The following is an 18,034-nucleotide window of genomic DNA, read 5'->3' as shown; positions in this document are numbered from 1 at the left end:
TTTATCTTTTGTCCATAACTATGAATCACAGAGCCATGATATTGAATAATATTAATAATTATCTTGGTGGGTCACCAAAAAAGACAAAATCAGAAATGAAGTAAACTGTCAAACGCTGCCCATACAGGCATTAGTTGAAAGAAATTATTTTAGGTGGCTTGGACACATCTGTCTGTGGGATGCCAGACCTTAGAATTGTAGCAACAATGAACCAAACAACAACAATTCGTCCTCAAGAGGAGCATAATAAGTAGATTTTAACCGCACAAGCTGCTTTTATCATAGGAGACTTTGCTCACAAACTGTATGTCATCGCCCATGTCCGTAAATAACAGAAATTCGTTTGAACGACATTTTCCAAACCTAGAAGAAGAAAGTGTTTGACTACCAACCTGACTGATTTATGATATGTAAGCCAATTTCTTTCAGTACAATGTATTTCATGTAAAAGTGAGGAAGGGGAATAGCCACTAACATTGTGTAGCATATATCCATAACATTTGCCTGCATATGTGGGGACATCTGGCTTCCTGGTGGAAGTCGGGCTCCATGAAACCTGTCGTGTTTGGAGAATGTCGTTCAAATGCGCTCTATCATTTATGAACATAACGTTTGACGTAAAGTCTTAGTACACAGTTTGTGAGCCCACTTCCATGACAAAAGCAGTTTATGTGTTACAATTTTCCATCCGTCACCAGGCCACTGGAATGTCTATGTCATCATTTAAGTACATGTATCACCACAGGAGTGATTCCTGTTTCATCAGTTCATCGGTGGTTTGCTGCATATGTCACTCCCTGAAGTACACAGTTTCTCCCAAACTGGGCTTGTCACAGAAAAGCACCTCTGGAGCAGCTGTCCTCTCCTCAAACACAATTATCTGTAAGACAAAAACACTTTTAGATATGCAGTTATACAATCATACTGGTTCAGAAGTAAAATATATTAGAAGTGTGGCAAAAATTATTTCAAAGGCATATGTGTTGATGACACCGTTATAAAGTACTAGTACGATTATGCGTATATTTCTCTGTGGACGGCATAATGGTCATGTATGAATATTTTTGATTTTGGTATGCTGGTGGTTAGCAAAAACAAGAAACAAAATTACGTTTTACAGTTTTCGATGGCACTGCACACCTGCCAACGGTATCACCTTCATAAATTTTTACCTTTAATCATTGATCATGCAAATGAATTTTTTTTCCCCAATCCAATGTGTTTCGAAGCAAGAAAGGCTTTAAGGTACTGTAAAGGCATTTAAGTTCGCGGGATTTAATTTCGCGATAGCGGGGAAAAGGACTTTTCGCGGTGGTTTTAATTTCGTGGTAGCACCATGCACTGTAGTCTTGTACTGCCATTGAAAATGTTCGCGGTGGTTTTAAGTTTGTGGTGAAGTGGTCACCGCGAAAACCACGAACATTAATCCACCGCGAACATTTCTGCATTTACAGTGTTATCTTTATGACAACATCAAGGATTTTAGAGACCTGGATGTCTGTAGTGCCTTCCAACACAAGCTGAAAAGAAAGAAAAGTGATGGATACGCTACAGTAACAGGGAAAAAACTCCATTACCATTTGCAACTATTTTTTTCCTTAAATGAAGTACAGTACTTGCTACTTACCTCATTTTCTCCTTCTTTAAGGAAAGGTGCAGGTAGGTACAAGGTTTCTTGGGGCCCAACGTTCCAGTACCTTCCAAGGTTGTTGTGGTTTACGATAACCACACCCTTCTCCCAGTTTCCCTGAAAAGCATTGAGAATGTTGGAAAATTTTGCTATAACAGATACTGATGCAAAACTAGAATGTATCATTTGCCAGTAAATATACAATGTTCAAATTTATCTATAGCTTTCCTGGCCTAGTCTAGCAAACTTTAATAAGTTTGTTAGACTAGGCCACTACTACTACTACATGTACTACTACTGACTGACAGTAGTAGCAGTAGTAGTAGTAGTACTGGCCTAGTCTAACAAACTACTGCTCTGTTTACTCTTGTTAAAACACAATTACCAGATCCTCCTGTTTAAACACAATGACCGGATCATCCTGTCCTGACACTTGCTACTTTATGTACTGTAAATGAACACCACCAGTAACCATGGTGACAGCCTGGTAATGAAAAGTATTTTGAACCCTGTGTGCAAAACTCACATTTACCTTTTTCATATGTACAAATGTGTCCTTAGGCCTGCCCTCCACTGTAAATGTTGCCCTGTAGAATGCAGGAGTCTTTACTTGGTCCATTTCTTTACCTGATGTCCACTCACTGTGTGCTGTTAACCTATAAAGTGATGGCATTGTCACATTTATCCATTGAATGTTCCACATACGTTGAAAAATTGCATTTTGCACCATACTAGAATTTTCATACCGTAGGGGCAGCACTTTCATCAACATAAGGTGGAAAACTTATGTTGATGGATGTGCTGCCCCTACGGCCGGTGAGGCTATGGGACCGGCGAGATGAGGTGAGAACGGAGCAAATTTGAAGAATACAACACAGTGTTTTCATATCACCAAAGGTACAAGCCTGACCTTGGGTATGATCGCCCAAAGCCAAGAAGCAATCAGACACGCGGAAGGGCTGCGGCCAAGGACGATGCAGAATAAACCATGTTGTATACTTTTTTGTCTACCCACCTGATAAAGCACACATTTCAATGCAAAATGCGCTCGAAGCTGGGAAAATTTGGTTCCATCAAAAAAATTGTAAGGACATCGATTCCAATGTATCACAGTGCTGCACTCAGGACATGCAAAGTTGCATTTCAATTATTTAATAGAAGCCCATGTAGAAGCTTGACTGTGTGTGATATCACAAAACATGGACGGGTTCGAGTTACTCACTTGTTAAGGAAGTCCTCTGACATGTCCAGTGTGTAGATTTTAAACTCTGGTACCTTCTTTTCCTCCGAGTTGATGAACACATCACCTATGATCCCTGGAAACAAAGACAAACTGGTTCTAAGAAAGGTAACTACCATTATAAGTGTATAGAATGCACAAAGACCCATCCATCTACTATGGAGTCACGTTATTCCCTTTGGAACAGCAACCATCTGACAGCTGTGCTGTGTACTAAAACTAACAGAGGCCAAAGAACATTCTTCTACCAAGCAACATTACTCTGGAACACAGTCTGCAATGACATTTGCTCTGTCATTATACCCACCTACTTCAAAAGGAAATCCTGGGACTAAGGCCCAATCTAGACACAGTGTTTACTGATATCTGTGGATATGTTGGGAGGGATTTGGAACGTAGGGGGCGGGACACCCGTGGCGCTTGTAGTCATAAACAGCTATATAGCCTAATGAGCCCTCGTTATATGCTAATGAGCCCTCCCAAAGTTGGGACGCATCTACACGCACGCGGAAGTTGTCGGGGACCCCTGCTAAGCTATCAGGGACCCCTGCTAAGCTATCGGGTGAACACTCCAGACCTTTCGGGAGAAATTCTGCCGATATCTTTATGGCGATATTGCAGTTCCATCTAGATGCTGAAAAAAAGCTGTTGGCGAGAGGTTGTCAGCTCACAGATATGGGGATAAACTGTGTCGAGATCGTGCCTTAGACACTCAGATATGCACGCAATGACCCTGACCTCTTGCTGTACATACCATTATTGACACGATAGAGCTATAATAATTATAATAGTTGTAAGTGGGGCAGAAATACTTAGATTGTAATAGTTTTGTTTTTAAATATGTTTTGTAACCTTTGATGTGTATCAGGATAAAACAGGCCCTCATAAGTGTGAGGCATGGAGTCTGTCAATGCAACAGCTAATCTTTATGTAAATGCAAGTTCCTTTGATGACCAAGCTAGCAAGTTCGCACCAAGCCTAGATGCAAATCATGTTGCTTTAATCTACCTGTACATTAAAGAGAAGCCATGTAGGTGATACGCTACGTAGAAGTGTTAGGACCACTTCCCTACTGTGAAACTGTCTATTGTCTGTGTCTGTGTTTTGGAATAAAGAAGGCCGGGAGTTGGAAGTTGAAAACAGTTGGACAGAGGCTTCGGTCAGAGATAGGGTCCCAACTCACAGCTCCCGTGCGTGTCAAAGGCATGACCTGTGTCTTGTGTGTGTTTCCTAGTCCTGTAGTTTAAACGTTCCTCGTGCAGCATTCTAAAAGAACCTGGGGCCACAACACCAGCCCTTTCTTACATAGTTTCTAATATGAACTTAGCATATTGGTATTGATTATTATTCTAATATATACACAATGTAATTCTATACCATGTAAATGTTTGCACCTTTTATTTGGTCCTTGAGGCCATTGCCGTAGTTGACTCTTCCCTGGTTTTCTACAAGAATCTTCAGGGTGAACGGCGCATCTCCCTACAGTTTACAGAGGGACAAACATTCGTGCTTATAGCATCTGACATGGAGTCATTCTGTATGAATACTATTACTACATGAAGATAATAGATACAGTGAAGCAAATTGCTTTGGATATCATTTTCCTACTAAGATGAGAATGCTATTAGAAGAATAACAGTATTCAGTACCAAGGACAGACAAAACCTGCCAGAGCAAACTGTAAATGCAGAAATGTGGCAGCTATGTTTGCGGTTTTCAAAACCACTGCAAAAAATTTTGTTCTGTCATGTCCCCGCCTACCGTCTTGTCTAAGTGCTACATGTAGTACTTACTATACATTGTACAGTATTGTGATATGTTGCTGTGCCTGTTACGGTGAATACACATGAATACACATGTACTTACAAAGCACAAATTGAACATGAACCAGATATTTGAACATTTGAATATTCATCTAGAGCTGTGACAGATGAGCACTGCCAAAAACGACTGTTCTGTCCATCTTCACTGTAGCACCCTTGCCCAGTTGTCAGTGTATGCTTTTTCAATGGCTGTCTACAAACTTTGACGCTAAACGGCTAAAGGCACCAGGGTTTCTATCACTGTACAGTACTGGACTATAACACTAACCCCTAACTCAAAATTGAATCCCGTCAAACTTAAATGCATACTAAGAGTATTCTGTCACTAATATACATATACTAATTGTTTATATTACTCTTTGCCTCCAAAGATGGGGATAGAAGCATACCAGTACTATCAGCACTAAGGACAGGCCAGACCTGCCATAGCAAACTACTCCACTACTGCTTTGTAACACACAAGACAGATTCAAACAAGCCTTGATCAAAGCATGGTCAGAGTTAATCAAAGATGAGAATAGGAGAACAATAGTACAATCAGCACTAAGGACAGGCAAGACCTGCCACAGCAAACTACCACAGTACTGTTTCGTGACACACAATACAGATTTAAACAAACCGTAATCAGAGAATGGTCAGGATCAATCGTGATTTCGTTAGTGTCTTCGTCCATCTCACCAACAAAGATATCATTGACCATCACCTGTAAAGCAAATACACGTACATGTATAAGCATTCATCAGGGTCAAGCATACCTTACATTGAAGATAGTGCATATAACTCAGTCTAAGTGTTATCCTAATGGGTATTAAGAGATACTGCCGGTATATTATGAGGCTAATTTTGATAAGAACTTGTTATCTTCGAATGCATGGTTATAAAAGCTTTTCTGTTCTGAAAAATTGAGTCTGTTAAGTTTGTCATTACGGTGGTATTACTAATGGTGCATTCAGCATTTTGACACTAATGGAGATTCCTTGATAATCGAACAAGCAAGCATATAAATTTGTACTTCAATACACTATTTTAATCCTTAAACTGCCAAACCCGGATATATCCGGCACACATATACATGCCCTGTTTGCCGCGCCCGGATATATCCGGGATAGCGTATTCCCCACGGTAGCAGCTTTGCGCTCGTGTAGTGCACAAACCCCGGAAGTTAGGGACTTGGGCCTTGTTCGGGGGTTTATTTTGGAGGTCAGTGGCCAACCCTGGCCCTGATAGCATTTTATTGGGCAAAAACTCTGGCAGTTTAAGGGTTAAGAACCCCGGATATAGATTATTCCCCGGAATTAGGTGACCTACCATTATTAGGTCATATGCCATGTTAAGTTGTATTGTGTCATTTTGTGCATTGTTGTGCTGTGCTGTGTAATGTGTTGTGTTGTACTGTGTTATGTGTTGTGTTGCACTGTGTCACATTATGTTGTGTTGCGTTATCTTCTGTTCCATTGCATTGTTGCATTAGGTCGTACAATAATGTTGTGTTGTACTGTGTTGTGCATTGTTGTGTTGTACTATTTTGTGTTGTGTTGAGCTGTGTGAACATCTTTAGTGTGCACGGCTACATAATGTAGTGAAAACAGACATTACCAGCGCTCGATCCCTGATGGTGCCTTTCACTGCTAGCCTTTCTGGCTTATTGTCTACTGTTGTTGTGTACAGCAAATATCCATAGCCTAGGCCACTGAACTTCCCAGATGGAATAGGCTGGAATAAATGAGCAAAACTAATATAAATGGGTGTAGTTATTATACATATGATGTTGTAAACTAGACAAGCCTCTTTCTTAGCCTGGGTACCATTCGGAAAGTAGTTTGCTATGGCGTTTATTATACACTATATACAGTCGGTTTTCGCTCTGACATTTAACAAACACTTTATCCAGTCGCTTCTCTGCTGTTCTGTCTCGTATCCTTCACCACATTAACATCTGGAATCATCAAAACATGTACACGCCTACCGATATACACGTAAAGTGTTCACTTTCTAATCGGATCAAACTCAGTTCCAACGATGATTGTATGTGCATGTATCTGTCGCAATAGAATTACCAAGCCCCCTCCACCATTTGGTATATATTAGGTATACTTCAGATGACAAAGTTACAAAAAGATGCTAAATCATCCTTTTGGTGACTAACAAGATCTTGCCAGGAAAGTTGCAACAGCCAACAGGATAAGACAAGTGCTATTCTTAGTAGTATGCACCACTACCAGTGACGTCATATTTTGAGTGGTGCTCGAAAACTTAAATCTCCACTACAGTACATACCCGGTTTGGCATAACAAAGAGTCTGGCCACCTTGTCCAAGAGTGGAATAACTTTATCCAAAGGCAATGCTTTGGTCACAGCTGTTCTTCCTGCAAAAGTACAGTACACATCATACATGGCAAAACTAAAACTCTTTAAGTATCTTAATTACTCTCTTAAGGTTGCACAACACAGTATCTTTTGTTTGTATCCTCGTCCTCAATTACAGTGTAGCTCGGGTATAAAGTAGTGCGCCACAATACTTGAAAAGGCCGTAGTTTTTTTCTGTGCACAACAGTGAGGTGGAAACTGTGTTGACTTGTAGATTACATCAGCTTTGAGACAGTGTATTTGAATTTGTGCCTTGATACTGGAGACTTACCATAGTCAAACTTCCCCACTGTAGTTGGGGGTTCTGGTAACTTCTCTGGCACTGAAAAACACAACCATATACAGACATGCTTACAAACATCTTTGTCTAGATGCAAGAAGTAAAATTTGGTACAATTTCCAGTAGGATTCTCAACACAATCAGAAATAAAAATTTCACTGCTCTGTACATAAAAAAAAAATTCCTGACCACTTCGATTTCAAAATGAAGGCAAAAATTCTTTTTCGGCCAAACTTTTTCCCCACTTGCATAAGTTTTGGCGTTCGCAGAGGAAGTTATCTATATTATCAATAACTTAAAGGCATAACTCATATTAAAAAAATTGTCAGGTCTAACCTAAGCCATGTGAATCTGGACTTGACTAGAACATAATTATAATCATCAAGTACTGTAAATGCAGAAACATTCGCGGTGGTTTAATGTTTGCGGTTTTCATGGTGGCCGCTTCACCGCGAATTTAAAACCATCGCAAACATTTTTTACATAACACTAAGAGACTACAGTTCATGGTGCTACCACGAAATCAAAACCACCGCGAAAATTCCATTTTCCCGCTACCATGAAATTAAATCTCCGCAAAATTAAATACATTTACAGTACTTACCCACGCCTGGCGGTGTATGTTGCTTCAAAATCTCCCTGATTTTGAAATACTTTGGGGTCAAGTCACCAGTCTCTGAGATTGGGGCATCATAATCTGGAAATACAAGAAAGAGTTACATGTATACCCTAAGTTAGACTAAAATCTGAACTATTACATTCAATTTGGAAGTTCAAAATGTTGCTGCCAACTTCTTACACCTTTTCTTTTCAATATCAAAAGAGCAATATTCATGGATGCATCTTGGGTTACTCTTTGACAACACTTCAAGCTCCCAAAACTTCAGTAAGTTATCATGGAAAAATGAGCATGAATAAATCCCCAACTTTAGATTTTGTGACATTTTGGCAAGTGCAATTATTTCATAATGTAAATTTCCCAAGACATTACAGCAGGGCTGTCTCCAGCACCCATCCCTCCATCCTAGGATGGAAATTTGCATGCTGGGATGAAAGAAATATCCCAGGGCTCGAAATACTGGGTGCATGTGCACCCAGGTGCACCCCAAATTTGATCTGTGCACCCAATTATTTTCTGTGGATGCAAAGGGTGCACCCAAATATTTTCTAAGGTTTATGTATGTAAAGGTATTAAAGTATACTAGTACACATCATATTCTTGACATCTAAGCATTAGAAAGATAATAAAAATGTCTGTCATGGTACTTGTTTAAGAATTTGAAACAAGAATTTGAAATTTTTTTGGTGCACCCGATTGTTTAAGCTGGGTGCACCAGTTCACCTAATCCCAAAATGAATTTCGAGCCCTGTATCCTATCTGTCCCAAAAATATGAACTTCACAACATGAAACTGTGGAAAATCTATTTTCATGAGCTTAAGAACAATCTTTATTGCATATTCATGCCCGAAGGCTAAATGCACAGAAGGATAACATGTGGTCTTATGGATGCAAAGGCAAAACTAAACTTATACAGTGATTTTAAACTAGGCTAGATGGAAAGAGAAGTAAGACACTATGTGTCACAACAGGTAAACAGCATGACCAAATAATGAGCGGGATGGAAAAAATTAAAGCTGGAGACAGCTCTCCATTACAGCCACGATTTATGTTTCCCAGATTCGAAAACAAATTTTGTGAGCCATCAAGATCAGTCAAAATTCATTTTTTTTTAAATTTAAAAGCATCACAAAGAAAAGGAAACTGATATTTTTTTACCATAACTTGTGATGGTAGGGAGAGTCCTGCCTCCTGACTTGTACCGTGTGTTTGCACCGTTCATAAAACCGAAGTTCGTGCCCCCGTGGAACATGTAGAAGTTGACAGATGCTCCCGCGTCCAGGATGTCTATCAAGGTCCTTTCAAAATCTGCAAGTGGAAACACAATTAAGAAGATGAGTAAGACTATGTCAGTAGTATTGTACATACCACCACTTCTAACAGATTAATTTCATTGGGATAAATACTGGACAATGACGACGAATGGACTGTAGATTGCAACATTGAAACTTTCCAATGTATAAGAAATAACATATCTGTGTAGCAATAGATTTAGATCATGTTGATTTTTACTTTTGCCAAATTGAATGTTTCACCTTGTAAGTTACTTAGTATTGAATCAACAGAGACTTTGATGCTGCTAATGAATCCATTCCTGTGTTGGGTTAGAACGGAGTACACCAGTGGAAGAAGAGATCGTATTACTTCAGGCCTCAGTTCTAAGTGAGCACACCATATTCAATGTTCATTTTGGACTATACTAAGTTACATAGAGTGGAAGGGTACTAACAGCTGTCTTAGTTTAACAGCCAAGAAAGTTATGTTTTCAGCTGTGCTCTGGATTTAGTGTTACGGTAACTGTTGTGATTTTTGTTGTGATTTTTGTTGTGAAGACACCAGGCATAAGTGATGATGAGTGATACTATACTGATAGTAAATCTTTACAATTTTGAGGTCAACAAAAAGGAGAAATGCTGTGTACAAAAGACTCACTTTCCAGCCTATATAGGTGATGGTCCTCTCCCCAGTGATCAAACCAGCCGGTCCAATACTCCATTACCATCATGGGACGGTCGGGCTGTGTGTATAGGAAACACAAGATGTCAGATGCAGTGGCGGCAAAATATATTGGGGGGGCGTCGCCCCCCCAGAAAAGCAAGCTGAAACCTTGTGTATTTTTTTGATGATGAAAATTTATTAAATCAAGCTAGTCTAACGGCAAAATTTACCCCCGAAAATGCAAGAAATGGCGTTTCAGAGAGTCCTGATTTCAAAATTTCGCCAGACCTCCCTTGTGACGGCTCGCGTCTCCGGCGAAGGACAATATGTTGGGGGAGTGTCGATCTCAAAAATCTTTTAACTATCGTACTTAGCTTAGTTTACAAGCAGAATGTGGCCCCAAAATGCAGGAAATGACGTTTCAAACGGTCAAGATTTCAAAAATTTCTCCGGACCTCACTAGCGATAACTTGCGCCTCGGGCGCTCACAACGACATGGTGAAAATTTGTGTGGGTCATCGCCATCAAACAATTTCTTTCTATGACAAAAATGCCATTAGATTTAACATAGTCTGCCAGCAAAATTTGTCCCTAAAAATACAGAAAATGGCACTTCAGAGGGTGCAGATTTCGAATTTTCCCCAGACCAACCTTGTGACAGCTTGCACCTTCGGTACTCGAAATCATGAAAATATTCTTGGGGCATCGCCCTCGCTATCAAAAACCATGTGTCTTTCTTACAGAATTGACATCAAATTTAGCTTAGTCTGGCAGCAAAATTTGTCCCTAAAAATACAGAAAATGGCATTTCAGAGGGTGCAGATTTCGAAATTTCCCCAGAACAACCTTGCGACAGCTCGCACCTTCGGTACTCGAAATCATGAAAATATTTTTGGGCATCGCCCTCGCTATTAAAACCATGTGTCTTTCTTACAGAATTGCCATCAAATTTAGCTTAGTCTGGCAGCAAAATTTGCCCGTCAAAACGAAGGAAATGGCGTTTTAGACGGTCAAGATTTCAAATTTTCCCGGGGGAGCATGCCCCCGAACCCCCCTAGGATGGTCGCGCCTCTGGCGCAACGGGTAGCGCCTGCTGCAAAGTTCTGTCAGTAAAGTTCGCCCCCCCATGCGAAATTTGCTGCCGCCGCCTCTGAGATGTCATGAGATACAAAATTCCCTTTACATGTAAAGTTATGGACAGGAATGCAAGATCTTGATACATTCATTGTCAAAGATTTTGTGAAATTTCTTGTTTTATTGTGAACTTAACTTGCTAACTCTGTCTATGCAATTTCCTGCCTATACAACTTTGAACCTGGGGCAAGACAACTTTCCAATCCTGCCATTCTCAGCTTATACTATCTTCCACATCACATCCTTTCCCTAACTGGAGACACACAGCAAGACAAACAATATCTTCATTTTCACAAGCCTAGTAAGTAGCATTTAATGCAATAATGAATAGAGGGAAGTGTAAAATATTTACCTGTATTTCTTTTAGTTTCTGTAATTTGTCTGAGGCATTGTTCTGGAAGTTGACAGTTTTCAACACTGAAAAAAAGATTGAGGCACTCAAAGCAAATTCATGTTAAAATATGGTACTACCGGTATAAGTGTTACACAATGCAACTTGGATACGACTTGTTGTTATTTGTGGACATATTGTGACTGGTAAAGTAGCATTAATACAAGAATATGCAGAATAAAAAAAAAATTATGAGGCTTGGGAAAAAAACAGTTATTGTCCAGAAAAAAAATAGAGTTGGTAGGTGGGGATTTCTTTTATCTTTAGACTTTGGCTGAAGTGATAAAACAAATACTTTTACTGATGTAAAACTGAAATGCATCAGGCATTGGTATTTTCAACATAATAATTTAATATTGTACGCATGTAATCAACAAACATTTTACAAGCATTTTACAATTCTTATTACACATTCTTACATGTACATCAATAATTAAATGTTCAAGCCTTCATCTGTTAACACTAGAAACTGAGTGAGACATACAGGAAGTACGTTTTGAAATTCATCACTAGATTGAAAATTTTTGCCATTTGCCAGCAGCTGACCAAGAAAAAAAAGGACTGGCAGCTTTTTTCTAAGGTTTGTCAGGCAACCGGAAACACAACATTTTTGGCAAAGCCTCAGGGGCAAGCCTGAATGTTGCTAAGGTTGTTGACTGTACCTCCAGGTATGCCCCCACTGATCAGGGCACCTTTCCCATCTGATGTGAAGAGAAGTTCAACTATTCCTCTGGACTCCAGAATCTACAGAATGAAACAATAGAGGATTACCATATGCATCATGGCCGCATTAACACACACAGCATGTCCAATTAGAACACAATATAAATTGTATCTAACACAGGCTTGTATGTAACTATGTTTATGAAGGTTAGACAGTATTCAAATACAATTCAACCTCTACAACTGGATACAAAACGGTGATTTACTTCTGGATGTTTGACATCCATCACTCTTCTTCAACATCACTAGAATGAACTTGCAGAACAATTCAACTTAAAGACTGAAGCCAATGTTCAGGTAATACACATGTCACAGTGGCACAACCCAGCTGCTTGGCCATGTGGATAAAATTTTTTGGATCCGCGAGCCTGAGTTTTATCTTAGGGTCAGCCAGGGCTCTAGCCAGCGTCCGTTTTTCCGTCAATGGACGGAAATTTGCTGCGTGTGACGGAAAAATTTAAAAACCAATCCGTTAACCTTGACGGACAAACATCTGATAAAAGCTCCATGGTGGAAACTACAGGCGGCTTGGGGACGCCGTCCACGGCCGTAAAAGCCACACAATGTTTGTTTTGCTATTGTTATGATTGTTGACAATATGTGTCGGTGCCCTTTCGCATACGATAATCTCATTAAAACCCGTTTTTCAAGGTCTCAGTTCAGTCTCTCTAACTCAAGGAATAGTGTTTTCGCGACAATGGGAATTGGCTGACGGAAAAAAATTTCGAGCTGGCTAGAGCCCTGGGGTCAGCTTAGCTCAGACATTTTAATGTCATAAGTCTCAAGCGTTAAACATCTGTACATGAATAACACCCTTATCAAAAAGAGTAGGGTTGACCCAGTGTGTTTGGCTTAAATGCATGAGCCATTATATGATAGCAAAAAGCTGCATTGCACTACCCCCTAACAAAAAAGGATCATGCTTAATCCTCAGTCTGAAGTTCAACCACTTTACCTTTTTCCAATTACAGCATCTTCAATAATGAAGACAAGATACAGTATACAGCTTCTTTTAGAGTTTTAGACTCACCTTTTTCAACCTCTCCATATATTCTGTGCTGTTGCTGAATCCCCCATACTCATTCTCTATCTGCACAGCTATGATGGGACCTCCATTGGTGTACTGTGGATGGATCAGAAGATGATTTTGTCATTTTAGCAATAACTTTAGCTACAAAAAATGACTTGTAAAAAAACAAACTTAATGATTTATTCAGGAAAAAATTACATCTATTAGTTGGTTTAATGGACTTAAAATGGTTAAAAATTAATCAGACACATATTAGTTATTTGTGTCTCAGGAATTTGTTGTTCATCAAGGACTCCTAGAGTCCATTCCAAGTCACCATGCAGATGTTTCTTGTTATTGTTTAGAATTGATTTTAAAGCTTAAATGTAATTTTATGTCAAGGAAATTTGATACTTCAGAAATATTTTTGATGCTGTCTCAACTTTGCAAATATTTCGCCGGTTCTTTAAAACTATGGAAATATTCATTTTGCGGAATTGGATTTTTCTAAATAATGGTGACAGCATTCTACCATTATTTACTTGTACCATTCTCTTAACCATTTTGTAAATGGGTCAGTGGGCTGGGAAGATAGCAATTCACACATCCTTGCAAAGTATGGTGTGGTGTCATGCAACAATGGCCCACCACAAAGGATCCACCAGTGCCCAGCATTGAAATCTATATAATATGTAGAGACAACAATAGGGCTTACTTTTATGGGGACAATAAAATTATTTTACTATTTGGAAAAAATTACAAATATTTGTTAATATTTGTAAAGAATCAAATAAAGATATTTCTGTGCTGTTACTTTGAAACTGTTTCTATGTGTATTTTGATGTTTCAGGATGTCCATGACCAATTGTGAGTAAGTATGTTTATAAAAAAAATCATGTCCTGTATTATGATATGTGTGTGTGCTTGAGTGAAGAGAAGGACATGCAGGGCTCGAAATACTTTTTTCTGCATACCTGCACCAGACAAAAATTTTACCTGCACCACTCTGAATTTAGGAAATATGGGTCATACTAAAATTGTTCAGGAACCATTGCTGTTTTTTCTCGCTTATATACTTTACAGGTGGTAACAGTCAATGCAGCTAATAACAATCCCCATGCACCTTTATCATAGGACATTTGATAGACTGTTGACCGTTTCCCGAGACAAAAAGAGCCAAAGAAGAATAAAACCCAGTACATGGACCAGTGCAGGTTAGGTGCAGGTTAGGTGCAGGTAAACACCAGCAATACTGGCACAGCTCCAATTCTACCTGCACTAACCAGGCATTATGCAGGTGCACTACCAAAAATGTTTTTTTCTTATTTTGCTTACCCTATGGACAATTCTTATAGTTATATGAAGAAAAATATTCTTGCAGGAAGAAAATTGACAATAAAATTCAAGCAAAACGAGAAACCCAAAATTTATTTTTAGACATTTGAGCAAAATCTTCTTATTTTTTCTTATAATGCAAGAAAAAAAATCTAGAAATTCTTGTTTTTTTCTAACCAGATTCAACTCTTAAGAAATACAAGAATTTTTTTTCTTCCTGGAAGATAAATTTTCTGTGAGGAAGGAAAACAAGATAAACAAGAAAAAGCATTTTAAGAAATACAAGAAAACAAATGTCAAATTTTCTTAAAAACTTGAAAAGCAAAAATTTGCTTGCCCCATGGACAAGCACATTTTGCTAAGATTTCTTGAGGACAGAATAATTTTCTTCCTGGAAGAAAAATTTTCTGTGAGGAAGCAAAACAAGATAAACAAGAAAAAGCATTTTTGGTAGTGTGGTATTTCGAGCCCTGCCATGTTTACCTGACGTGGCACCACCTCAGCCAGCAGTCTTCCAAACCACACCTCCACTGGGTCTATAAACATGGGCCGTGTAGTCCTGACGTGTTCCTTCACATATGCTAACCATCTAGTAGTAAATAAAACAAAAGACAGACTATCCTTAAGGAATAACATAGCTTGTAACATTGTAGAACGCAGGACATAATCAATTGGTACATGTGCTGTGAAAGACTAACTATAATAAATTTTTTATCCTGTTGGAATACAGCCAATATGATGAAGTATTGGGAAATAGTACAAGAAACATCTGCCAAATTAATTTTCGACTAAATATTGTACCTTGGACAAACACTTCTAAACTTTTACAATTTATACTTAAAATGTTGACATTTTGTAATAATCTTTCATGCTATTGTAGGGATCATAATGACCCCCAGCAAGGGTTGTCACACATTGTTGAAAAACAAAGAAACAAAATTTGAAGATTTTTGAAAATCTGAAGATTTTTTCAAACAATCTCCAGATTTTTCAGAATCTCCAGAATATTTCTAACAATTTCCATATTATCAAAAACAATGTCAGTATTATACAGTATCATTATATTAATAATGTTCTAGACTATCTCTCCCATGTAATATTAGACATTACCCTGGTATGCCTCCAAACTCCCATTCTGCACAGATGTAGGGGCCAGGTCTGAGAATCACCCACAAGCCAACCTCGTGGGCTATGTCTAAGTACCTCCTGTGGAACAAAAAACAAACAGTTATACATGTACTAGCTAGACACTATTGTCAAAGCCAGCCTGTTCAAAAATAGCCAACACTAGTTTAATTCGAGTAGTCTCTTTATACAAATACAATAATACTTATTACTATCCATTGTCACATATATATGTTCCCTGTGTTTCTACCATGTACTTGCAATTAGCCTCCAGGCATAAACTAGCAAATAAACTTTCTTTATCATTATATATCTCTGCCATTAGGGGACACAATTAAAAAAGAAATTATTAGCTATAGCCTTCTATGCGGGCTTCTTGGGCTGGCATTTATTTTTCGGGGATTCATGATTTTCATCATGGTCTATGGTTCTCTTATGCCGTGGAAAGTCCCTCCCCCAGCATTTGGGGAACCTTAGTACGTGTTGAAAATATAAAAAATCAGCACGCTCCCAACAATACTGCATGAAAGTCTGCAAAGGAGGCTATAAAACTAACATTCTTAGGATTTTAGGAAAACCTTGTACCTTTTTGGTATTTGAGGTTACCCTTTAAAGTTTAATATAGTTGGCAAAAAAATATGAAATAATTACGACCAGGATGTTGCAAGGGGTAAAGTGTCATTAGTTGTTTATCCAACTGATAAAATCCAGGACTTTTCACAGAAAAAGCGTATGCATCCTGTTGCAGTGTTGACTGATATGTCTATGTATACAGCAGTTCAGTGGGGTGGTGTTTATATTGCTGTCTCCACAAATAAAGCTCTACCTTTTAGACACAATATGGCCAGTGTTCTTTTGATCTTTGTGTGACTGTTACCAACATTCAACATATTATTTAAGAAAGTTTTGATGAAATCGGAAAGCTCTTCGGGTGAAAAATATGTGCGGCTGTCAGGGGATTTTAATGATGATGACTTGCTTAGCAGGCAATTAATGAATTCACCAGAAACTATGTGACCAGCAAACAAAACTATTAGTTTTAAAGAGAAATTCTTATATTGTCGATGTGTACTTACCCAAGATCCAGTATTCCTTCAAAGTTATATGTATACTTCTCTGGTTCATGAAGATTCCAAGGCACATATCTGGAAGACGGAAATAGATGAAATATATCCATGCAATGTCTTTGATATCAGAAGAGGAGACAAAACTTATCATACTATAACACTTGAAATAAATTGGGACCAAAATTTTGTACCCGCATATAGGTACATGACGTCAGACTCAGAGGCACATCATGACTAAAGCAACAGTCATAAGTGCCAGATAACCTATGTCGCCCCCCGTCTCTGTTGTCACAGGCACTAAATCTAGTCACAGCCGGGCATTGCTGCAGTCACAGGCCATGCCTATATTGTAAACTCCTTGCAATTCAGGCCCTGGCTGGGAAGAGAGAGTAGTTGGCCCCCAAGTAACAATGATAACAACAATAATATAATCTCAAATTTCAAAACTTACGTCTCAAGAGTGTTCAGCCCGGCTGCCTTCATTTTCAACATCCTGTCTCTCCAGTACTCTGGCACGACTCGGAAGTAGTGCATCGCTCCGGACAGAAGTCGAACCGGTTTACCATCAATGGTGAAATTAGCGCCGTCAGCTCGCAACCCCATCATACGCTTCTTCGCCTTTCCTCTTTCGTGAATTCCGACGTCTGCGACGTTTTGTTCCATTTTCCCCGTATCGAAAAAAGTTTTGGCAATGGGGGATTTTTCGGGTTGACTTGAAATGTACCAGGACACGATGAGGATCACTACGACAGCCAGGACAGTGGCGCGCTTGAGGTGAACGAGGCGGAATCGGATTGGTCCCATGCCTTCTGGTTGCTCCATACAAACTTTGCTAAGAGAAGGAGGGAAAGATTGGGAGTTGAAATATGCATAAAAGACAAAGGCAACTTTAAGTACATTACCATAAACAAAACATCAACATAATTTGTCATAAAAGACTTGAGAAGTGGTCTTGCAAATAAAGTTACCATGCAAATCAAAATACCTACATAGTACATAACATTGACAGCTTTCTATCCATGCAAAAACTTGCATATCATTAATCGTGTCATATTACTTTTACATATTGGATTAAAATACATATAATGATAATCTCTATAAACACAGCGTGATAATGTCACCTGTTGCAGGTGCATGTAGCTGTGCACCTGTCTATATCACCTGCCTGGATCAGTCACTGTCCAAAAGTCTTCTCATAATCTCTTCAAGTTCAAACAAAATCTTCAGGGCATTGTTGTCAACACTGAAATGTTCACTGGCACTGAAAATTTGTTATGCGTTTTCCCACGAAAAGCAGGACACGTTGCCTTAAGACTAATTAATAATCACTCAGACTGGTCGAACTACCAGTA

General features: G+C 38.9%; 1 protein-coding gene across 1 annotated transcript; it reads right to left on the bottom strand.

Moving 5' to 3' along the window:
- Positions 1 to 674: 674 nt before the first annotated feature.
- Positions 675 to 17,969, bottom strand: LOC118421055 (beta-galactosidase-1-like protein 2). Its single transcript, XM_035828248.1, has 20 exons — positions 17,804 to 17,969; positions 17,134 to 17,514; positions 16,692 to 16,760; positions 15,601 to 15,696; positions 14,974 to 15,079; positions 13,177 to 13,269; positions 12,086 to 12,167; positions 11,385 to 11,449; positions 9,893 to 9,977; positions 9,119 to 9,268; positions 7,945 to 8,037; positions 7,332 to 7,382; positions 6,971 to 7,059; positions 6,290 to 6,406; positions 5,313 to 5,396; positions 4,265 to 4,349; positions 2,853 to 2,946; positions 2,163 to 2,286; positions 1,628 to 1,747; positions 675 to 880 (listed from the first exon to the last, which is right to left on the bottom strand). Exons 2-20 carry the CDS (start codon positions 17,502 to 17,504, stop codon positions 791 to 793), a joined length of 2,064 nt encoding a protein of 687 aa, XP_035684141.1. The 5' UTR covers positions 17,505 to 17,514; positions 17,804 to 17,969; the 3' UTR covers positions 675 to 790.
- Positions 17,970 to 18,034: the final 65 nt, after the last annotated feature.

Source organism: Branchiostoma floridae, chromosome 1 (genome assembly GCF_000003815.2).
Source record: "Branchiostoma floridae strain S238N-H82 chromosome 1, Bfl_VNyyK, whole genome shotgun sequence".
In the NCBI taxonomy this organism is placed as follows: Eukaryota; Metazoa; Chordata; class Leptocardii; order Amphioxiformes; family Branchiostomatidae; genus Branchiostoma; species Branchiostoma floridae.
The sequence above is the reverse complement of the archived record's forward strand: the minus strand, read 5'-3'. Positions and strand labels throughout refer to the sequence as shown.

Coding starts and splice junctions, on each gene's coding strand:
- LOC118421055 (XM_035828248.1), bottom strand. CDS start 17,504: ATGGAGCAACCAGAAGGCATGGGACCAATCCGATTCCGCCTCGTTCAC. Junction 16,761..17,133: donor GGGCTGAACACTCTTGAGAC/GTAAGTTTTGAA, acceptor TCCGTCTTCCAG/ATATGTGCCTTGGAATCTTC. Junction 2,287..2,852: donor TCAGAGGACTTCCTTAACAA/GTGAGTAACTCG, acceptor ATCACTTTATAG/GTTAACAGCACACAGTGAGT.